The following is a 23,913-nucleotide window of genomic DNA, read 5'->3' on the forward strand; positions in this document are numbered from 1 at the left end:
CTCCCCATGTTAGACACGGTAGTACGTGATGAGACGGTGTAGAGAAGCAGCACCATGTCTGACCCGGTAGTGTGGGTTGGGACGGTGTAGAGAAGCCTCACCATGTCTGACCCGGTAGTGTGTGATGGGACGGTGTAGAGAAGCCTCACCATGTCTGACCCGGTAGTGTGGGTTGGGACGGTGTAGAGAAGCCTCACCATGTCTGACCCGGTAGTGTGGGTTGGGACGGTGGAGAGGGAGCTTTACTGTATCTGATGCCCGCACTGAATAATAGGACAGTGTAGAGGGAGCCTCACAGTGTAAGACCCTGCTAGTGTGGGATGGGGTGGTATAGAGGGAGCCTCACTCTGTCTGACCCTGGTAGTGTGTGATGGGACAGTGCAGAGAAGCCTCACCATGTCTGACCCGGTAGTCTGTGATGGGACGGTGTAGAGAAGCCTTACCATGTCTGACCCGGTAGTGTGTGATGGGACGGTGTAGAGAAGCCTCACCATGTCTCATCCGGTAGTGTGTGATGAGACGGTGTAGAGAAGCCTCACATTGTCTGACCCGGCAGTGTGTGATGGGACAGTGTAGAGGGAGCTTTACTCTATCGGATGCGGGTACTGAATGATAGGATAGTGTAGAGGGAGCCTCACAATGTCAGACCCTGGTAGTGTGGGATGGGATGGTGTAGAGAAGCCTCACCATGTCTGACCCGGTAGTGTGTGATGGGATGGTGTAGAGAAGCCTCACCATGTCTGACCCGGGTGTGTGTGATGGGACGGTTCAGATGGAGCCTCACCATGTCAGAGCCAGTAGTGTGTGATGAGACGGTGTCGAGAAGCCTCACCATGTCTGAGCCAGTAGTGTGGGATGGGATGGTGGAGAGGGAGCTTTAATGTCTCTGATGCCGGCACTGAATGATAGGACAGTGTAGTGGGAGCCTCACTCTGTCTGACCCAGGTAGCGTGGGATGGGGTGGTATAGAGGGAGCCTCACTCTGTCTGACCCTGGTAGTGTGGGATGGGATGATGTAGACAAGCCTCACCATGTTTGTCCTGGTTGTGTGTGATGGGACGGTGTAAAGAAGCCTCACAACGTCTGACCCGGTAGTGTGTGATGGGACGGTCTAGAGAAGCCTCACCATGTTTGACCTGGTTGTGTGTGATGGGACGGTGTAGAGAAGCCTCACAACGCCTGACCTGGTAGTGTGTGATGGGATGGGGTAGAGGGAGCTTTACTCTATCGGATGCCGCTACTGAATGATAGGACAGTGTAGAGGGAGCCTCACAGTGTCAGACCCTTGTAGTGTGCGATGGGATGGTGTAGAGGGAGCCTTACTCTGTCTGACCCTGGTAGTGTGTGATGCGACTGTGCAGAGTAGCCTCACCATGTCTGACCCGGTAGTGTGGGATGGGATGGTGTAGAGGGAGCCTCACTCTGTCTCACCCTGGTAGTGTGGGATGGGATGGTGTAGAGGGAGCCTGACTGAGTCTGACCCCGCTATTGTGTGATGGGACAGTGTGGAGGGTGTCTCAATATGTCTGACCTTGGTCTTGTGTGATGGGACAGTGTGGAGGAAGCCTCACTCTGTTTCACTCCTGTAGTGTGAGATGGGAAGGTTCAGAGGGAGCCTCACTGTGACTGACCCCGTTGGAGAGTGACGGGAGTCCGTAAAGGGAGCATCAGCATGCATGACTGCAGAACTTTATGACGGGACAGTGTAGAGGGAGCCTGACTCTGTCAGACTTTGGAACTGTGTGATGTGATGATGTGGAGGGAGCCTCAATGTGCCTGACCCTGGACGTTTGAGATGGGACAGTGTAGTGGGTAGTCTCTCTGTGCCTGATGCGTATGGAGTATGATGGGACAGTGCAGAGGCAGCCTCCTATACCTCAATGTGTCTGAACCCAGTCGTGTGATGGGACGGTGTAGAGGGAGCCTCCTACATCTGAATGTGTCTGACCTCGATAGTGTGAAGTGACAGAGGGAGCCCCACTGTGTCTGATCCTGGTAGTGTGTGATGGGACAGTGTCGAGGGAGCATTACTGAGTCTGATTGCGGTGGATTGGGATGGGATGGTGTAGACGGAGCCTCGCTGTGTTTAACCCTGGTAGTGTGTGATGGGACGGTGTAGAGAAGCCTGACATTGTCTGACCTGGGAGTGTGTGTGATGGGATGGTGTAGAGAAGCCTCACCATGACTGAACCGGTAGTGTGTGATTGGACGGTTCAGATGGAGCCTCACCAGGTTTGACCCAGTAGTGTGTGGTGGGACGGTGTAGAGAAGCCTCACCATGTCTGAACCGGTAGTGTGTGATGGGATGGTGTAGAGAAGCCTCACCATGTCTCATCTGGTAGTGTGTGATGAGACGGTGTAGAGAAGCCTCACATTGTCTGACCCGGCAGTGTGTGATGGGACAGTGTAGAGGGAGCTTTACTCTATCGGATGCGGGTACTGAATGATAGGATAGTGTCGAGGGAGCCTCACTCTGTCTGACCCTGGTAGTGTGGGATGGGGTGGTATAGAGGGAGCCTCACTGTCTGACCCTGGTAGTGTGGGATGGGATGGTGTAGAGAAGCCTAACCTTGTCTGACCCAGTAGTGTGTGATGGGACGGTCTAGAGAAGCCTCACCATGTTTGACCTGGTTGTGTGTGATGGGACGGTGTAGAGAAGCCTCACCATGTCTGACACTGTAGTGTGTGATGGGACGGTATAGATGGAGCTTTACTCTATCGGATGCCGGTACTGAATGATAGGATGGTGTAGAGGGAGCCTCCTACATCTGAATGTGTCTGACCTCGATAGTGTGAAGTGACAGAGGGAGCCCCACTGTGTCTGATCCTGGTAGTGTGTGATGGGACAGTGTCGAGGGATCATTACTGATTCTGACTGCGGTGGATTCGGATGGGATGGTGTAGACGGAGCCTCGCTGTGTTTAACCCCAGTACTGTGTGATGGGACGGTGTAAAGAAGCCTCACCATGTCTGATCCAGTAGTGTGTGATGAGACAGTGTAGAGAAGCCTCACCTTGTCTGACCCGGCAGTGTGTGATGGGACGGTGCAGAGAAGCCTCACCATGTCTGAACCGGTAGTGAGTGATTGGACGGTTCAGATGGAGCCTCACCAGGTTTGACCCAGTAGTGTGTGATAAGACGGTGTTGAGAAGCCTCACCATGTCAGAGTCAGTAGAGTGGGTTGGGACGGTGGAGAGGGAGCTTTACTGTATCTGATGCCAGCACTGAATGATAGGACAGTGTAGAGGGAGCCTCACAAGGTCAGACACTGGTAGTGTGGGATGGGATAGTGCAGAGGGAGCCTCACTCTGTCTGACGATGGTAGTGTGTGATGGGACGTTGTAGAGAAGCCTCACCATGTCTGACCTGGTAGTGTGTGATAAGACGGTGTAGAGAAGCCTCACCATGTTTGACCCTGGTAGTGTGTGATGGGACGGTGTAGAGAAGCCTCACCCTGTCTGACTCGGTATTGTGTGATGGGACGGTGTAGAGAAGCCTCACAATGTCCGACCCGGTAGTGTGTGATGGGATGGTGCAGAGAAGCCTCACCATGTCTGACAAGGTAGTGTGTGATGGGACGGTGTAGAGGGAGCTTTACTCTATCGGATGACGGTACTGAATGATAGAATAGTGTTGAGGGAGCCTCAACATGACTGACCCGGTGTTGTGTGATGGGACGGTGTAGAGAAGCCTCACCATGCCTGACCCGGTAGTGTGTGATGGGCCGGGGTAGAGAAGCCTCACCATGTCTGACCCGGTATTGTGTGATGGGACAGTGTGGAGGGAGCCTCACTCTGTTTGACTCCTGTAGTGTGAGATGGGAAGGTTTAGAGGGAGCCTCACTGTGACTGACCCCGTTTGATGAGTGACAGGAGTCCGTAAAGGGAGCATCAGCATGCATGACTGCAGAACTTTATGACGGGACAGTGCAGAGGGAGCCTGACTCTGTCGAACTTTGGAACTGTGTGATGTGATGATGTGGAGGGAGCCTCAATGTTCCTGACCCTGGAAGGTTGAGATGGGACAGCGTAGTTGGAGCCGTCTCTGTGCCTGATACGTATGGAGTATGATGGGACGGTGCAGAGGGAGCCTCCAATATCTGAATGTGTCTGACCTCGATAGTGTGAAGTGACAAAGGGAGCCCCACTGTGTCTGATTCTGGTAGTGTGTGATGGGACAGTGTCGAGGGAGCATTACTGAGTCAGACTGTGGTGGATTGGGATGGGATGTTGTAGACGGAGCCTCGCTGTGTTTAACCCCGGTAATGTGTGATGGGACGGTGTAAAGAAGCTTCACAATGTCTGAACCGGTAGTGTGTGATGAGACGGTGTAGAGAAGCCTCACCATGTCTGACCCGGCAGTGTGTGATGGGACAGTGTAGAGGGAGCTTTACTCTATCGGATGGGGGTACTGAATGATAGGATAGTGTAGAGGGAGCATCACAATGTCAGACCCTGGTAGTGTGGGATGGGATGGTGTAGAGAAGCCTCACCATGTCTGACCCGGTAGTGTGTGATGGGATGGTGTAGAGAAGCCTCACAACGTCTGACCCGGTAGTGTGTGATGGGACGGTTCAGATGGAGCCTCACCATGTCAGACCCAGTAGTGTGTGATGAGACGGTGTCGAGAAGCCTCACCATGTCTGAGCCAGTAGTGTGGGATGGGATGGTGGAGAGGGAGCTTTAATGTCTCTGATGCCGGCAATGAATGATAGGACAGTGTAGTGGGAGCCTCACTCTGTCTGACCCTGGTAGTGTGGGATGGGGTGGTATAGAGGGAGCCTCACTCTGTCTGACCCGGTAGTGTGGGATGGGACGGTGTAGAGGGAGCCTCCTACATCTGCATGTGTCTGACCCCAGTCGTGTGATGGCACGGTGTAGAGGGAGCCTCCTATATCTGAATGTGTCTGACCTCGATAGTGTGAAGTGACAGAGGGAGCCTCACTGTGTCTGATTCTGGTAGTGTGCGATGGGACAGTGTAGAGGGAGCATTACTGAGTCTGACTGTGGTGGATTGGGATGGGATAGACGGAGCCTCGCTGTGTTTTACCCCGGTAGTTTGTGATGGGATGGTGTGGAGAGGATATTAATGTGCTTCACCGAGGTAGAGTGTGAGGAATGGTGTAAAGTAAACTTCCTGCATCTGACCCCCGTAGTTAGTATGTGATGGGCCGGTGTAAAGGGAACCCCAATGTGTCTGACTCTGGAAATGTGTGATGGTATGGTTTTCAGCAAGCCTCAGTGTGTTTCACACTGGTAGTGTGTGATGAGACGGTGTAGTGGGAGCCTCACTGCGTCCGACTCTGGTACTCTGCAATAGGATGGTGTGGAGGGAGCCTCACTGTGTCAGACTTGGGAAGTGTGTGATGAAATGGTGTAGAGTGTGTCTCACTGTGCCTGACCCCAGCAGTATGCGAAGGGACGATGTATTGGGAGCTTCAGTCTGTCTGACACCAGAAGTGTGTTTTGTGACGATGAAGAGGGAGCCTCAATGTGCCTGACCCTGGAATTCTGAGATGGGATGGTGTAGATGGAGTCTCTCTGTGCTTGATGTGTATGGAAAGGTGTAGAGGGAGCCTCCTGTATCTGACCCCATTAGTCTGTGATGGGATGGTGTATAGGGAGCCACACTATCTAACTCCTGTAATCTGTGATGGGACAGTGTAGAGGGAGCCTCATTGTGTCTGACTACGGTAGTGTGTGATGGGACGGTGTAGAGAGAGCCTCAAGGTGTCTGACCCCATTAGTTTATGCTGGGACAGTGTAGAGGAAGACTCTGTGTCTGACCCTGGACGTGAGGTACGGGACAGTGAGAGGGAGCCTCACAGTGCCTGAAGCCTGTAGTGTGTGATGGGACGATGGAGAGGGAGCCGCACTGAGTCCGACCTTGGCAGTTTGGGATGGGACTGTGTCAAGAGCCTCAATGTGTCTGACTCTCAAAATGTGTGATGGGACACTGTAGAGGAAGCCTCACTGCAATATCTGACAGGATGGTGTAGAGGGAGCCTCACTGTGTCTGACAGGATGGTGAAGAGGGAGCATCACTGTGTCTGACCCCAGCAATGTCTGACAGGATGGTGTAGAGGGAGCCTGACAGTGTCTGAGTTCAGAAGTGGTGATGGAACAGTAGAAGTGAGCCTGATGCCTCTGAACCCAGAAGTGAGTGGTGGGAAGGTGTATAGGAAGCCTCACTGTGTCTAACCCCGGTCATCTCTGATGGCATGGTGTAGAAGGAGCCACAATGGTTCTGACTCTGGTAGTGTGTGTTGTGACGATGTGGAAGGAGCCTGAATGTGTATGACACCGGAAGTGAGTGATTGGACGGTGTCGAGTCTCGGTGTCGGTGTCGACCCCTTTAGTTTATAACGAGACAGTGCAAAAGGAGCAACACGGTGTCTGACTCAGTCAGTGTGTAACGAGACGGAATAGAGTGAGCTTCACTCTTTTTAACCACAGTATTGTTTAATCGGACAGTATAGAGGAAGCCTCACTGTGTCTGTCCCCAGCAGTGTGTGATGCAACAGTGTAGAGGGCACCTCACTGTGACTCATCCTGGTACTGTGTGATGGGACGATGGTATAGAGGGAGCCTCACTATGTCTGATCCTGGAAGTGTGTGATGTGATGTCATGGAGGGAGCCTCAATATGTCCAAATCTGAAAGTGCGTGATGGGATAGTGTAGAGTGAGCCTCACTGTGTCTGACTCAGGAAGTGTGTGATGGGACGGTGTATAAAGAGCCTCATTGTGTCCGACTCTGGAAATCTGATGGGGCAGCATAGAAGGAGTCTCACTGTGTTTCACCTCGTTAGTTTGTGATGAGATGGTGTGTAGGGAGCCACACTGTCTAACCCTGGTAATCTGTGAACGGGCCAGTGTAAAGGGAGCCTCATTGTGTCTGACTCCGCTAGTGTGTGTTGGGACAGTGTAGAGGGAGTCTCACTGTATCTAAGGAAGTGTCTGATGGAATGGTGTAGAATGACCCTCATGTCTCTGATCCCAGTAGTATGCAAAGGGACGGTATATTGAATGCTTCACTCTGTCTGACCCTGGAAGTGTGTGACACAGTGGAGGGAGCCTCAATGTGCCTGACTCCGCAAGAGAGCGATGGGACGGTGTTCAGTGAGCCAAGGTCTCTGACCCTGTCAGCTTATGTTGGGATGGTATCGATCAGGCCTCACTGCGTCTCACCCCGACGGTGTGCAGAGAGCCTCACTGTTTCTGACTCCAGTAGCATGTGAAGGGATGGTGTGGAGGAAGCCTCAATGTGTCTGACTCAGTAAGTATTTGATGGGACGGTATGGAGGGAGTCTGTGTCTGATGGGACAGTGTATAGGGAGCCTCTCTGTTTCTGACCCTGGAATGTGTGGTCACAATTGGAGGGAGCCTGAATGTGTCTGACCCCAGTTGTGTGATGTGACGGTGCAGAGGGAGTCTCAATGCGTTTTACCCAAGAAGTGTGAAAGAACAGTGCAGAGGGAGCCTCTCTATTTCTGAATCTGGAGGTCTGTGATGGGACGATGTAGAGGGAGCTTCATTATGTCTGATGCCAATAGACTGTGATGGGACAGTGTATAGGGCGCCACACTGTGGCTAACCCTGGTAGTCTGTGATGGGACTAAGTAGAGGGAGCCTCACTGTGCCTGACCGGTAGTGTGTGACAGAATGGTATAGAGTGAGCCTCATGTCTCTGAACCCAAATGTTTGTAATGGGAAGATGTATAAGGAGCCTCACTGTGTTTAACCCCAGTCATCTGTGAAGGGATGGTGTAGAGGCAGCCTCACCGAGTCTGACCCTGGTAGTTAGGGATGGGACAGTGTAGAGGTAAATTCTCTGCTTCTGATGCGTGTAGTGTATGATGGGACGGTGTCGAGGGAACCTCTCTGTGACTCCAGTAGTGTGTGACGGAATGGTTTAGAGGGAGCCTCCTGTGTCTGAACTCAAAAGTGTGTGATGGGACGGTGTATAGAGAGCCTCACTATGTCCAATCCCAGCCGTCTGTGATGGGATGGTGTACAGTGATGCTCACTGTCTCTGACTCCTGATGTGTGTGAAGGGATGACGTAGAGGGCCGCAAGGTGTCGGAACCCGGTTGTCTGTGATGTGCTGGTGTAGAGGGAGCCTCACAGTATCTGACTCCAGGAATGTGTGATGGAACTGTGTAGAGGCAATCTCACTCTGGCTGAACACGAAGTGTTTGATGGAATGGTGTATAGGGAGCCACGCTGTCTGTCCCCAATTCCGTGTGATGAGATGATGTAGAGTGAGCATCGCTATCTCTGATTCCAGGCACATGTGATGGGATGGTGGAGAGGGAGCCTCACTGTCTCTGAAACTGAAGTGTGTGATGGGACAGTGGTGAGAGAGCCTCAGGGTGTCTGACCCAGTAGTCTGTGATTGGACAGTGCAGTGAGAGCTTCTAGGTGTCTGGCACATGTAGTTTCTGATGGGATGGTGTAGCAGGAGCCATAATCTGTCTGACCCCGGTAGTGTGTTATGGGACGGTGTAGAGGGAGCATCACTGTGCCTGACTCTAGAAGTGAGAGAATGGGATGGTGCCGAGGGAGTATCACAATGTTTAAACTCAGTAGTGTGCGATGCAGCAGTGTCGAGGGACTTACACTGTGTTTCACCCTGGTAGTGTGTGATGGGATGGTGTGGAGGAAGTCTCACTCTGCCTGACTATGGAAGACGGAAAGGAGTAGTGTGACCCTTGTATGTCTGACCCCAGTAGCATGCGAAGGGATGAAGTATTAGGAGCCTCACTCTGTCTGACCCCGGAAGTGCGTGAAGGTACGATGTCAAGGGAGCCTCAATGTGTCTAACTCCATAGGTTAGTGGTCACCAACCTTTTTAAGCCCAAGATCCCCTACCTCAGCCTTAGTGAAAGCCAAGATGGACCCCAGATCAATTAGTTACACGGATGCGCACCGGGGCAGAAAAGACCAGAGGTAAAACCCCGCAACACGGAAGTAGAAATAATGTATAAACACCAAGGGTACCCACCCTTCTTTGCAGCGCGGACTGGTTTAGTATTGACAATATTCTTGCGGACCGGCCGACAGTGGGGGGGGGGGGGGGGGGGTGTTGAACACGACGGGAAAACAGTGATACTCGAAGCAGGTTCCTTATGTCCAGTCCATTCTGCAATTTAGTTTTTGCGGCTCTCGGCACTTAGCTTTTGTCCCGCGCTGCTCACGTTTTTTCCACTGGAAAAACTCAGCGGGTTTGTCTTAAGTGCGGGGTGCTTGGACTCAGGGTACCGGAGCAGTTTTGAGGGCTTCATTGCCTCATTAGACAGCCTCCAGGCCCGAACTCCAGTCTCCCGCCCGCTCGCTGCCAGGAGCCGCTGGTCGTGGGTGGGGTGAGAGGACAAGGTCAGGGCCGGAGGTCCCCGTGCCAGGGCTGCTGGCCGTGGGTGGGGTGAGAAGACAAAGTCAGGGCCGGAGGTCCCCGTGCCAGGGCCGCTGGTCGTGGGTGGGGTGAGAGGACAAGGTCAGGGCCGGAGGTCCCCGTGCCAGGGCTGCTGGTCGTGGGTGGGGTGAGAGGACAAGGTCAGGGCCGGAGGTCCCCGTGCCAGGGCTGCTGGTCGTGGGTGGGGTGAGAAGACGAGGTCAGGGCCGGAGGTCCCCGTGCCAGGGCTGCTGGTCGTGGGTGGGGTGAGAGGACAAGGTCAGGGCCGGAGGTCCCCGTGCCAGGGCTGCTGGTCGTGGGTGGGGTGAGAGGACAAGGTCAGGGCCGGAGGTCCCCGTGCCAGGGCTGCTGGTCGTGGGTGGGGTGAGAAGACAAGGTCAGGGCCGGAGGTCCCCGTGCCAGGTCCGCTGGTCGTGGGTGGGGTGAGAAGACGAGGTCAGGGCCGGAGGTCCCCGTGCCAGGGCCGCTGGCCGTGGGTGGGGTGAGAAGACAAGGTCAGGGCCGGAGGTCCCCGTGCCAGGGCCGCCGGCCGTGGGTGGGGTGAGAAGACAAGGTCAGGGCCGGAGGTCCCCGTGCCAGGGCCGCTGGTCGTGGGTGGAGTGAGGTCAGGGCCGGAGGTCCCCGTGCCAGGGCCGCTGGCCGTGGGTGGGGTGAGAAGACAAGGTCAGGGCCGGAGGTCCCCGTGCCAGGTCCGCTGGTCGTGGGTGGGGTGAGAGGATGTCAGGGCCGGAGGTCCCCGTGCCAGGAGCCGCTGGTCGTGGGTGGAGTGAGGTCAGGGCCGGAGGTCCCCGTGCCAGGGCCACTGGCCGTGGGTGGGGTGAGAAGACGAGGTCAGGGCCGGAGGTCCCCGTGCCAGGGCCGCAGTCCGGACAGAGCGACCGACCGAGTGAGGAATGCAACAGGGCCCTTGCCCGCCCCCCTTGTAGGACCTATTGGCCAACAAAAGTTTGTTTCCGTAGATCGCAGCGAGGTAGCTGCTCTGATACTTTCGAAATGCTGAGCGCGAATTAGGTCTGCCAATATTTTAGCACGGGTTCCCCACAAACATTCGGTGTGCTAAACAGGTTTAGAGGCAGCACTCTAAGCCAATAGCAATGGCACTTCCCACCAGCCACCCGAGGCCAACCAGTGATCCCTGGCGTGAGGGTGTCACTGCATTTAGCCGACTGATGACCTCACGTGTATTCAAGTCCAACAGTGGGCTGACAGGGAATGAGGAAAGGTGCAGCTGACTCATATCGTTTCCTTGTGGCCCGGTGCTTGGGGACCACTGAAGTATACTGCATAGTGCAGGGGAGCTACACGCATGCGCACTGGGCAGAAAGAACGGAACTAAAAACCCCGCAACCCGGAAACAATCTCTCAACAGTATTTGCGTGTTTATTTTTCTTTTTTTTTTTCAGGATCTACTGGGAAAGTCTCAAAGATTGATTAGTTGATCGCGATCAACGGGTTGGTGACCACTACCATAACTGACTGACGGGATGGTGTAGACGGAGGCTCACTGTAGCTGACTCCAGTAGTGTGTGATGGGACGGTGTAGAGGAGCCTCACTCTGTTTGACACCGGTAGTGCGTGATGAGACAGTGTACAGGGAGCCTCACTGTGTCTGAATCTGGTAGTGCGTGATGGGATGATGCACAGGGAGTCTCATTGTGTCTGATGGGATGGTCCAGAGGGAGCCTTATTGTGCCCGACACCTGTAGTGTGTGACGGGACCGTGTAGAGGGAGTCTCACTGTTTCTGACGCGTGTAGTGTATGATGGAATGGTGTAGAGGGAACCTCTCTGTGTCTGACTCCAGTAGTGTGTGACAGAACAGTATAGAGTGAGCCTCCTGACTCTGAACCCAAAAGTCTGCAATGGACAGTATTTAGGGAGCCTCAATGTCTCTGACTCTGGACATGTGTGATGAGGCGGTGTATAGAAGCGCATTGTCTGTCCCTGATTGTGTGTGATGGGACAGTGTAGAGGGAGCCTCACTGTGCCTGACTCCGGAAATGTGTTATGGGTCTGTGTAGAGAGAACCTCAAGGTGTCTAACCCCAACAGTATGATGGAATGGTGTAGAAGGAGCCTCACTTTTTCTGACTCTGGTAGTGTGTGATGGGATGGTATAGAGGCATCCTCACTAGATCTGATCCCGGTAGTGTATGATGGAACGATGTAGAGGGAGCCCTACTGTGTCTTATCCCAGAAGTTGGTGATGGGACAGTGTAGAGGGAGCCTCGCGGTGTCTGATGCTAGAAGTGTGAGATCTGCCGGTATAGAGAAGGTGTCAAGGTATCTGACCACGGCATTGTGCGATGGGATGGTGCAGAGGCAGCCTCAATGTGTCTGACACTGGTAATGTCTGACGGGAGGCTTGAGAGGGAGCTTCACTGTTCTTGGTACCTGATAGTCAATATTGAGAAGGAACACGCGCTGTCCACGCCAACCATAAAGGCGTTCCAGGACTGTGGGGGATTATTGCCATCACTGACAGAGATGGAAACATTTTAGTTTAATGTGTATTGTAGCAATTGTGTTAGTCACTAGTTTGTATATATAGCACTGAATTTGTAATAAAGACATTTTGTATAAAAAAAAGGTAGTGAGTGATGGGACCGCGTAGAGAGAGCCACTCTGTGTCTGACGCATGTAGTCTTTGATAGGACTGTGTAGAGGGAGTATGATCAAACCCATTAGTTTGTGATGGGCTGATGCAGAGGGAGCCTCACTGTTTCTGACCCCGGAAATGTGTGATGTGACGATGCAGAGGAAGCCTCACTGTTTCTGACCCCGGAAGTGTGTGACGTAACAGTGTAGAGAGTCTCAAGGTGTCTGATTCTGGTAGTTTAGGATGGGACAGTGTAGAAGAAGCCTCACGGTATCTGACTCTGTTCATGTGTGATGGGACGGTGCAGAGTGAGCCTCACTGTGTCTCACTCTGGTAGTGTGTGCTGTTAAGCTATAGAGGGAGCCTTATTGTGTCCGATGGGATGGTGTATTGGGAACCACACTGCCTGCCCCTGATTGTGTGTGATGGGATAGTGTCGAGGAAGCCTCACTGTGTCTGACTCCAGTAGTGTGTGATGGGACTGTGTAGAGGGAGTCTCACTGTCTGACTCCAGTAGTGTGGGATGTTAAGGTATAAAGGGAGCCTCATTGTGTCTGTCTCTGGAAATATCTGATGGGACGGTGTCGAGGGAGCTTCACTCTGTCTGACCATGGTAGTGGGGATGGGATGGTGTAGAGGGAGCCTCACTTTGTCTGACCGTGGTAGTGTGGGATGGGACAGTGTGGAGGGAGCCTCACTCTGTCTGTCCGTGGTAGTGTGGGATGGGTCGGTGTAGAGAAGCCACACCATGTCTGACCCGGTAGTGTGGGATGGGACGGTGCGGAGGGAGCCTCACTCTGTCTGACCCTGGTAGTGTGGGATGGGTCGGTGTAGAGAAGCCTCACCATGTCTGACCTGGTAGTGTGGGATGGGACGGTGTAGAGGGAGCCTCACTCTGTTTGACCCTGGAAGTGTGGGATGGGACAGTGTGGAGGGAGCCTCAATCTGTGACCCCGGTAGTGTGTGATGGGACGGTGTGGAGGGAGCCTCAATCTGTCTGACCCCGGTAGTGTGTGACCGACAGTGTAGAGTGCGCCTCACTGTGTCTCACTCTGCTGTGTGCGTTGGGACGGTGTGGGTCAGGGGAGAGGGAGAGAATAGCGTCTATTGATGCCCGACGTTGGGATCACTCACTTGGCCTCGCTGGCTGTCATGTGCCGGAGGAGGATGGAGGTGCCAAAGGTCAGGGCGTCCATGTCCTCTGTGGCGACGGCATAAACCTTGCCGGCCTTCACCAGGGCAGCACAACTGGCCTCTGCCTCGCAGGGAGCCTAGGGAAGTGGGGTGGGGGGTGGGGGCAGTGACGGAAACAGTTACTGACCCACACAGCTCAAAACAACCTCAGCTCAGGCATCAATACCAGCCCCACCTCTCCCAACCGGTCCTCAGACCAGTGCACACATGGCTGGAACATTTCAGAGGAGTGAGGGAGCATCCCGGGACCCCTCTCCCCCACATCCCCTTAAATGGGACCGTTCCCTCCTCTCTCTCACGTCACCTTAACAAACCGGGACCATTCCCTCCTCTCCCCCACGTCACCTTAACAAACCAGGACCGTTCCCTCCTCTCTCCACGTTACCTCGATGTACGTGATCCCACCCTCCCTCCTCTTTCTTTCTACAATTGTTTATCCTTCATGGGCACACGGGACAAAAGACTGGGCACACAATGGTAATATTTCAGAGTCCATCCCCTACCATTGTGCAGTTACAGGACTCGACTCCTAAAGAGACTCAATATCTGCAGCAGAGAAATGTACAGGTTTTATTTTTGAACACAGACGCACAGCAGCACTATGATGATCCAGACTTGTGTGTTTTGGAAACTTGAACTTTCAGCGGGGGAAACCCCAAAACTGGTTTGGATAAAGCAGAGTCAACAAGCACCTGGCCTGAAGTGACCAATATCTGTTTTAACAGCAAGTGCCAATGGAAAAAACAAACAGAAAACCAGGATTAGAGAGGAAGCAAAGTCTGACTTCAGATGATTTCTGCTGGAAATAATTCACTGCCTGCAGGACCTTCCCCTTGCCTCTGCTACCCCGCAATGTCACATTGAGGAACCTCCACCCCACTCTGTCACCTTGAGGTACAGGACCCCCAGTCACCTCAACGAATGGACACCTCCCTCTTTCCGGCGATGAACAGCATTCCTCCACCCCACCCTCTCACCTCAACATATGGGGCCCTCACCCTGCCTCTGCCCGTCCCCCCTCTCTTGCGTTCTCAAATACCTCGATGTACGGGACGCCCATCAGCCGCAAGAGCCGCTTGCACTCGTCGTTGTGCTGCTGGGTGACCTTCACCAGTCTCTTGTTGAACCTCTCAATGTTCTCAGTGTCACCTGGCAATGGAAGAGTCAGGTCAGTTTTACCTTTGACCCTGACCCTCAGCAACCCCCCCCCCCCATCCCTTTTACTCCTACCCTTGGAGAGCCCAAAGCCCACCTGTGACCCCAACACACACTCCTCACCGCTCCCCTCCATGTCACCTTTCTCCACGAACTTTGCTCTTTGCTGACCCAACCATAGGTTGCCCCTTCCGTCCAGAAGCCAACCCCTCTATGTGGGCATAGGTGAGACCCCCTTCCACCCCTCTCTGTTCCCCAGCACATCCGTTCAGTCCTCACTTCCTTGTGTTTTAATCCACCACACTCCCCTCCCCCTCAAACGGATTACCCTTTCTACCTGCTGATGGGGGTGACTGGGTTTGGGGAGCGGGGTATCAATGGAGGTTGGGGAAGATATTGGCAGCCTAACATCTGGGCCCCTTCCAAAGCTCCAAGCAGGGCTAATCTGAGATGCCACACTTGTCGACGCAGGAGAAACCGGACGTGGAAGCACTAGCGTCTCAATATGAGGGAGGCAGGCTCTTCAGACTCTGCTGAAAAAGATCCACAGAACTGTCCAAGTGATTTTTGAGTGTTGTTACTGTACCCGCCTGACAACTCATTTATTCACTATGCTGTGTGTGAAAACGTCAAACTTCTCAAACTTCCCCCTCTTGTTTTTGACCCCAATGCTGGAGAAAAAAAGACTGTGCATTTAGCCTCTTGTGATTTTACACATCTCTATAATAATGGAACCATTTCACAAGTGTCCAGGTGAGAATAGAGAGACAGGGCCAAGGGCTGGGTGATGGGATTGATATGAAAGGCAAGCAGGGCAGAATTGACTGCTTCCACGCTGGATGTCTCTTTGATAACGTCACCCCTCAATCTCCCTCACTCGTGTCCAAGCCTCCCGACCTCTCAACACAATGCCGTCCCTCAAATCCTGACACATCTTCTTAAACTGTTTCTGGTTTAATGATGTTCCAAAACCATACACAGTTCTGCAGGCACGGTCCCCCCACCCCCCCCCCCCCTCCCGGCCGCCACACTTCTTGTGGAATTGCAACATAACATACCAACTTCTGATATGCAGTGCCCTCACCAATTAGTGTGAGTACGCCAAATGCCTTCTTCTCCACCTGGCCTACCTGCGACGCCACATTCAGAGAATTATGTTCTCCGAGGTACTTCCCAGCGCTCTGTCTGAGTATCCGCCTTCCCCAAATGCAACACCTCACAATCATCTGGATTGAAAGCTATCTGCCAGCCGCTCGGCCCACCTCCCTGGCTGATCAAGACTTCTCCCACCCCCACGATTTTTAATAACCTTCTTGAAAGGCCTAGATAGAGTGGAGATGGAGAGGATGTTTCCAATAGCGGGAGAGTCTTGGACCAGCCTCAGGATAGAGAGAGAGGAGGGATTTTAGCCCGAGGGTGGTGATTCTATGGGATTCAGTGCCAGCCAGCTGTGGAGGCCTAGGCATTGCGTACATCAAAGCAGATGTTAAGTTCTTCATTAATAAGGGCATCAAAAGTTACGGGGTGAAGGCAAGAGAATGGGTTGAAAGTGAAAGTAAGTCAGCCAGAGTTGAATGGTGGAGCAGATGATGGGATGAATGGCTTAACTGTGCCCCTCTGTCTTATGGTCTTCTTCACTGTCACTGTACTGCCTACTTCAGTGATCATTTGCAAGCTTATACGTTCAAACTGTTTATAGAAATGACAAACAGCAATCCTGGCACGGACCCCCGGGAACACTTCCAGCCACTGGATTATCCAGGAAGCAATTTTCCTTCATCATCCTCTGCTTCCTGCTTTTAAACCACTGAATCCAGTTAGCTATCTCTCCCTGGATCTAACCATCCACACGAGACATCAAAAGCCTTGCTAAAGGCCGGAGAGACAATGCTCACTATCTAACCCTTGTCTGTCCTCTTGCTCACCTGTTTGAACTCAGGAATCAGGAGCACAAAGGCCACTCGGCCTGTCCAGTCATCTCCGCACCCCCACCAATCTGTTACCAGCGCCTCCCCCCAAGAATTTCCTTCAAAGCCTCTGCTCCCATGACTCCGAGGTAGAGAATTCCACACCACTTAGAAATATGAAAGGGGTCCCGGTCAAAAAGATAACATTGTCATGAGGGCCCGATGAGGACGGGAAGTCCAGAACTGTGGACCATGGTCCAAGAGTGGGGGGGGGGAGGGCAGGGATAGAGGCTATTGTGGCACAGTAAAGTACAATGTAGGCCCTTCAACCTTTGATCTGAGTCCAAGATCAATTTAACCCTTCCCTTCCATACAGCCCTCCAATTTTCCATAACGGGCCAATCTGTCTCTTAGAGGCCCCTCCTGTATCTGTCTCTACCCCCACCCGACAGTCAGACTCCCTGCTCTGAATAAAAAGAGAACCCTATCTCTGCCATCCCCCTTACGCTTCCCTACAATCATCTTAAAATTATGGCAACCTGTAGCCATTTCCACCACGGGAAAAGTCCATCCATGTCTCTTATTATTTCAAACACTTTTATCAAATCAGCTCTCATCCTGAGAAAAGGTCAGGCTCACAAGCTTTCTTCAGAAGACAAGCTCTACAGTTTTTTTATTTTATTTATTAAAATTGCTGCATCGCCCAGCAAATCCCCAAGTTAACCCTTGCTTAATCACGGGACAATTTACAATGACCAATTATCCTACCAACCAGTACGTCTTTGGACTCTGGGAGGAAACCCATGCAGTGTCGAGGGGGATGGGGGGACTCCTTACAGGCAGCGGCAGGAATTGAACCTGGGTGGCCAGTATTGTAAAGCATTGTGCTAACCGCTGGTAAATTTCCACCGCACCCGCACTAAAACTTCCACATCCTCCTATAATGAGGCAGTCAGAACTAAACACAATACTCCTACCAGAGTTTATCGAGCTGCAACACCACTTCATGAATCCTGAACTCACAGCCCTCTGATGAACGACGGCTGACACAACGCGTCTTCTTAACCACCCTATCAACTTGCACAGTAACTTTGAGGGATCTACAAATGTGGACACTGCCATTCCTCCAAACTGTTAAGAATCCTGCCATTACCCAGTGTCAGTACTGCCATCATAATAACTTTGAGAAATGGAAGCCCCTCAGGAGATTTTTCCTTTAAAGAACTGAAAACAGGATTTGGCCAAACTGCAGTTGAGATGGAAAGGACAAGACCTGAGCGTGCAACAGACGGATATGAATAGATTAGTACATCCCAAGTATCCTGTGCACGTGCAGGCAACACCATCACATCGATTAACACTGAGCAGAATGCACAGCGTGAGTGGTGGAGCGGGTAGAGCCAGGGACACGGGTTCGACCCCGGCCTTTACCGCTGTCCGTGAGCCGTTTGCAGGTTCTCCCTGCTGCCGCCTGGGCTTCTCCCAAATGCTCCGGTTCCCTCCCACGTCCCAAACACGTGTGGATCAGTGGGCTTTTTACTCCACAGGGAAGGTGAAGGGTTTGCAACGGCTCAGAGGTTTAGTTTAGAAACAGGCCTTCGGCCCAACTCATCCAAGACACCACTTTCACTTCTTTTATCCACATTCTTTTAAACTCTCCAAGTATATTTGTAACATCACTACAAGGCTTCTACCACTTCCTCTGACAGCCCATTCCACATCTGTGTGAAAACCTTGCCCCTTCAAATCTTTCCCCCTCTCACCTCAAACCCATGCCCTCTAGTTTCAGCCTCCTTACTCCAGAAAAGAGTGACAATTCACCCTGCCTGTGGCCCTCATGATTTCTGTGCACCTCTCTCAGCTCACCTCCCAACCAGCTGCAGTCCAGAGACTGCAGTCCAGAGTCTCCCTTCGTAACTCTGGCAAGAAGGAAGCGAGAGTGCGCAGACAGGACCTCTCCGAGAGTGAGCATTGATTCAAGAGGCTACGGTAGGTGGGTGGGGGGGTGGGTGGGTAAGGGTAGGGGAATACTGGTAGAAATGGAACAGACTCACTCACCTGTCTCTTGGGCATTCGCCAGCTGTTTCTCAGCCTCCGCCCTCCGCTCGCTCCGCTTGCTCAGCTGAAAGAGATCGAAGGTCACCACAGGCTCAACCAATGGTCTTTCACACCCCAGGGGCTGGGGCAGGTCTGAAGAGAGGGGCAACAGCTCCAGCTGACCATGACCTGGGCAGCCGTTACCCAACAGTCTAACCGGCCACTCGCCTCTCCTCATAGTCACCCAGTTTCTCCCTAATTTACCCTATCTCCCTCATCACCTGTCTGTGTCACACCACCCCCTGGGGCCCCTCATGTTCTCCCACTCCCCCTTAGTGCCCCTCACCCCCTCCACTAGACCATCCTGCGACCCTGACCTCTCCCCACCCCAAATCATTTCCATCCTCCTTCCCTTTTGCCTTCACCACTCCCACCTTCTTGCCTCTACAACATACCCCCTACCATTGCTTAAACTACCCTTCCTCTCCCATTCCACTCTCCCCATCTCCCTCCAACACTGCCCAAACTCACCCTTCTCCCTCCAGAATTCCCCCAGACATCACCCATCCCTCCACATCTCACCCCCCCACTTGACCGCACCCCCCCACACCCACTGCGGTGTGACCCTCCGGTGGAGCTTGCGAGATTCCCCCGGGCCGGGGTTGAGCCAGCGTTCGGGACAAGGGGATAGAGTTTCCTCACCTCTCCAGCTTTCAGCTGCGGCGGCTTCCCGTCAAAGACGTAGACTGGCTTGATCCCGTTCTCGATAATGCGGATGGTGCGGTAGAACATGCCCATTAGGTGGCTGCGGGGGTGGAGAAAGAGTCAGCAAGAGGAGACGGGAGGGACGTCCTGGTCAGAATGGAAAGAAGAGCTGAGGGTGGAGAGGGGAGGAAGGGCCGAGGAAGTGACGCCACGCTGGGCGAAGGATTGAGGGAGAGTGAGGTTACGCCCTCCGGAAAGATAGACAGATAGATAGATAGATACTTTATTCATCCCCAAGGGGAAATTCAACATTTTTCCACTGTCCCATACACTTATTGTAGCAAAACTAATTACATAAGTATTTAACTCAATATAAATGATATGCATCTAAAATCACCCTCCCAAAAAGCTTTAATAAATAGCTTTTAAAAAGTTCTTAAATAGTTACTAAAGTGCATTGAGTGGTAATTTAAGCTCAGTCCTAACCCCGGCACTTTAACATGTCTTGCCCCTGGTGGTTGAATTGTAGAGACGAATGGCGAAAGAAGCCAAAAGAAGTCACACTGGCTGCGATGAGATTTTATATATTCACAGTTCACGGCAAACCTCCCATGCACAGGGTGGCTCCCTCCCCCCTCCCCCACCGGAGGCACCCCTCCCACCTGGTGGTCTCTCCATCCTCGCTCTGAAGTACGTTGCCGTCCTGCCTCACCGCGATCAGGAACTGATAGATGCTCATGGAGGCGTCGATGGCGACCTTGCGACCTGCAACGAGGGAAACGCACTGAAGCCGAGGGTCTGCGGCGAATGGGAGCAGTTCAGAATCAATGACAAACGTCACAACAGTGCAAAACAAGAGCAAGAGAGTGAGGGGGCGTCCACGGATCGGATGGCAGAGGGGAAGAAGCTGTCCCTAAAACTTCATGTGTGCATCTTCAGGCTCCTGTCCTTGCTCACTGATTGTCGGAATGAGGTGGTGAGTGTCCTTCGCAATGGATGCTGCCTTCTCCAGGCTTGGCTTTTTGATGATATCAATGGCTGCACCCATGATGGACCTGGCCTAGTCCACAACCCTCTGCAGCTCTTCCTAATCCTGTGCACGGGCACCTTCACACCAGACACTGATGCAGCCAGTCAGAATGCTCTCCACGGTACATCTGTAAAGATCTGCCAGAGTACCAAATCACCTCAGAATCTTAATTAAATATAGGCGCTGGCTGTACTTGTAAATGAATCTATATATCAGGCCCAGGGCAGGTGTTCAGAAATGTTGTCATGCAGGAACTTGAGGCTGCTCACTCTTTGCACTGCTGACCCCCAGATGAGAACTGGGGGGTGTTTTCCTGACCTCCCCTTCCTTGTGTATTTCTTCAGATACAGTGCAGAACAAGCTCTTCCAACGCCAGGAATCGCTCCGCACAGCAACCCACCTATTTAACCTGAGCTAAACCACAGAACAATTAATCGGTCGTTCAATGTCTGCAGGACTAGGCTGCAGATGTTTGATGACTCAGTGGCGGTCAGCGTTCCATTCTACGCTGTAGTCTGCTGGGGCGGCAGGGTGAGAGCAGCTGACGGCAAGAAGGTCAATAAGCTCGTCAGGAAGGCTGGTTTCGATCTGGGGGTGGAACTGGATTCCCCGGTGGTTGTGTCTGAGAGGAATACGCTGCAGAAACCACGGAGCATTGTGGACAATCCCTTGCACCCCCTCCATGACAGACTGGACAAACAGAGGAGCACCTTTAATAACTGACTGATTCCACGAAGGTGCACCACTGAAATCCTTTCTCCCTGCGGCTCTACAACTCCTCTTCAAGTATACGGTGTCATTGCACATCTGTACTTTGCTGTTACTTTTTAACGCACATTTAGTTATTTTTTGTTGCTCAATGCTCACATCTTGTATTTTCTTTTTGAATATTTTTATCAAAATTTTAAAGTATTTTAAAGTACGTATTTCTGAATCAGCAACTTTGCAACAATAATTTCCTTCGGGATAAATAAAAGTTTTATCTGATCTTTGGAGTGTGGGAGAAAACCCAGGTGGTCACGGAGGGAACATACAAACTCCTTATTAAACACCAGAATTGAACTCTGGACACTGACGCCCCAAGCTATAACGACAGTACCATGGCACCATGCAGTCCACAATCATTTCCTTGGCCTTCCTGAGGCTGCGTGCAAGATTGTTGTCACAACACCACACCAGCCAATTCCCGAATGCATCATCGCCAACACCGGCCGTGTCCTCGACAAGTTTATAGATGGTGTTTGAGCTGTGTCTTGCCACAGATATGCGAGTGGAGCCCCAGCCTAAGCACGAGCCCAGAGGTGTGCCTGTTGACTATCAGCAAAGAGAAGATACGATTTCCAATCTGCTCCGACTGTAGCTGCAGATCTCAATGTAGTCTGGGCGATGGAGCCCCACAATCTTCCCAGGCACGGCAGCAGCAATCTGCAGTCCTGACTGAAACGGCAGTTTCCTAGGACACCAACCGCCTTGGCTCTGAACCCCGTTCACTGGTCATCAGGAATGGGATTCCGCCGCTGGGGGCTTCATCATCTTCCCCAACATCCCTCTTGTCCCTTGGCCACTGTCCCCCAGTCCAGCCACACCCCCACCCCAACATTATGCCTCTTTCACCTCCATTTCAGATCTGTCACTCCACCTGTTCCTTCGATCTCTCTTGCCCTTGTGACCCTATCTAACTACCCCTCCATTGTGGGTAAATGAGGCCAGCTTTTCTGGGCATCGTGGTCAGCACAGATCTTTTGGGCTTCAAAACATGACTCTCCCTCCTTCATCCCTTTAAATGCCTCTCTTCCCATCAGTATCTCTTCCCACTCCCTCATTCCTTTATTGACATCTCTGTTGTCTCTATCCATCATTCCTACAGACCAAACCTCCCGCTACCTACCCATTCCCATCTCCTTAATCAACCCCATCAAATACCAGTCCTTCCCCGTTTCTGACCTCCCCCTCATCCTCCAAACCAGTTCTCCTCACCTGTGCAATGCTCCTGTCCCCATTAGTCCAGCAACCCTAACCCTTGCGCCTTCCCTGCCTCTCCGCCTTTCGCAGGGATCGTTCCCTCCGCGACTGCCTGGTCCACACGTCCCTCCCCACAGATCTCCCACCTAGTACTTATCCCTGCAAGCTTAAGTGCTACACCTGTCCCTACACCGCCTCTCTTACCACCATTCGGGGCCCCAAACAGTACTTCCAGGTGAGGAAACACTTCACTTGTGAGTCTATTGGGGTCATCTATTGCATCCAGTGCTGCCTCCTGTACATCAGTGAGACCAAATGCAGATTGGGGGACCGCTTTGTCTAACACCTCCGCTCTGTCCACCACAACAGACAGGATCTCCCGGTTGCCACCCACCTCAACTCTGCTTCACATTCCCATTCGGATACTGCCATGATGAGGCCAAACTCAGGTTGGAGGAGCAACACCTCATATACCGTCTGGGTAGTCTCCAGCCCCTTGGTATGAACATTGAATTCTCCAACTTCTGGTAATTCCCTCCCTCTCCCTTCCCCCATCCCAGTTTCACTCCACCTCCTCCTCCAGCTGCCTATCACCTCTCTCATGATTCTGCCTTCTTCTACTAACTGTAGTGCTTTCCCCTTACATTCCTTCTTCACCTTTCCTGCCTATCCCCTCCCCCACCCATTGATCTTGCCTCTGATTGTTTTTTCACCTGGCACCCATCAGCCTTCTCCTTCCCACCCTCCCACCCCCCCTTCATTATAGGACCCCTGCCCCCTCCTTCTTCAGTCCTGACGAAGGGTCTCGGCGTGAGATGTTGACTGTACGTTTCCACGGATGCTGCCCGACCTGCTGTGTTCCTCCAGTTTGTTTGTACGTTTTGACAACAGCATCTGCAGTGTACTTTGTGTTTATTATCCCTCCAGGCCCTTCTCCCCCTATCAACCCCCTCACAACTGCACTCTATCCTTATCAAATCAGCCACTGAACCTTTTCTTATCCTCCTCCCTCCCATCTTTTTATTCTACCCTAGCCCCACCTCTTCTAGCCCATCTTCTCTCCACCCCAGCCCTCCCGTCCCCACTCCCCTCCTTCCCTTTTCCTATCCACCACACCCTCCTTTCCCCTCCTCCTCTTCCCTCATATCTACTCCCCACTGCATCCTCCATTCTGTACACACCTTTCCCCCATTCACTCATCCTATCCTCTCACTGTCACCACCCCCCATCCATTCCTTCATTCTGTAATCTTCCCCCGATTCATTCTTCCATTCCACCATTACCGAAGTAGCTCTTCATCTGCTGCTCCTTCACCGCTGCCGGCGCCACATCGCCAATGAGTTTAGCCAGACCTTGAATCCCCATCCTGCCCGCGCTGTCTCTGCTCCGCTCCTATTACGCGCCAAACCTGGGTCCTCCAGGCCAGCCAAACACTCCGAAAGCATCAAGACAGTTCCTCCAGCTCACCGAATCGCACTCCGAGAGCATCGAGCGAGGTCCTCCAGCTCACCCAATCGCACTCCGAGAGTGTGGATTACCGTCTTCCGGAGAGCTCGATCACATTTCGAGATTGTCGATTCTAGCCCCCCACTCCACCCCACTCAGTTCGCCGATCTGTCTTCCAATACGCCCAACAGCCCTCCAAGATAGTCAATGCCAGCCCTCCATTCCGCTTAACCACAGTTCGAGAACGCCGATCGGTCTTCCAGTCCGCGTAACAACACTCCGACAGCGTCGATTGCGGCGTTCCAGCCCATCAAATCGGCCCCGGAACCAAGATCGAGCCAATTCAAATGGAACATAGTACAGCACAGTACAGGCCCTTCGGCCCACAATGTTGTGCCGACCCTTAAACCCTGCCTCCCATATAACCCCCTCCCCACTTTAAATTCCTCCATATACCTGTCTCATCGT

The 23,913-nt window shown here is 52.7% G+C and overlaps 1 protein-coding gene across 1 annotated transcript in view; it reads right to left on the reverse strand.

Moving 5' to 3' along the window:
* The window catches only part of fen1 (flap structure-specific endonuclease 1), a 42,706-nt gene extending 19,197 nt beyond the window's left edge, over positions 1-23,509 (reverse strand). The window contains exons 1-6 of the mRNA XM_059950710.1: positions 23,283-23,509; positions 19,670-19,772; positions 19,005-19,107; positions 18,324-18,387; positions 14,243-14,352; positions 13,144-13,280 (exon numbers count right to left, since the gene is read on the reverse strand). Of these exons, the coding sequence (XP_059806693.1) occupies positions 13,144-13,280; positions 14,243-14,352; positions 18,324-18,387; positions 19,005-19,107; positions 19,670-19,772; positions 23,283-23,364 (599 nt within the window). The 5' untranslated portion in view covers positions 23,365-23,509. The remainder of the gene's footprint in view (positions 1-13,143; positions 13,281-14,242; positions 14,353-18,323; positions 18,388-19,004; positions 19,108-19,669; positions 19,773-23,282) is intronic.
* Positions 23,510-23,913: the final 404 nt, after the last annotated feature.

The sequence above is a fragment of the Hypanus sabinus genome, chromosome 26 (genome assembly GCF_030144855.1).
Source record: "Hypanus sabinus isolate sHypSab1 chromosome 26, sHypSab1.hap1, whole genome shotgun sequence".
In the NCBI taxonomy this organism is placed as follows: domain Eukaryota; kingdom Metazoa; phylum Chordata; class Chondrichthyes; order Myliobatiformes; family Dasyatidae; genus Hypanus; species Hypanus sabinus.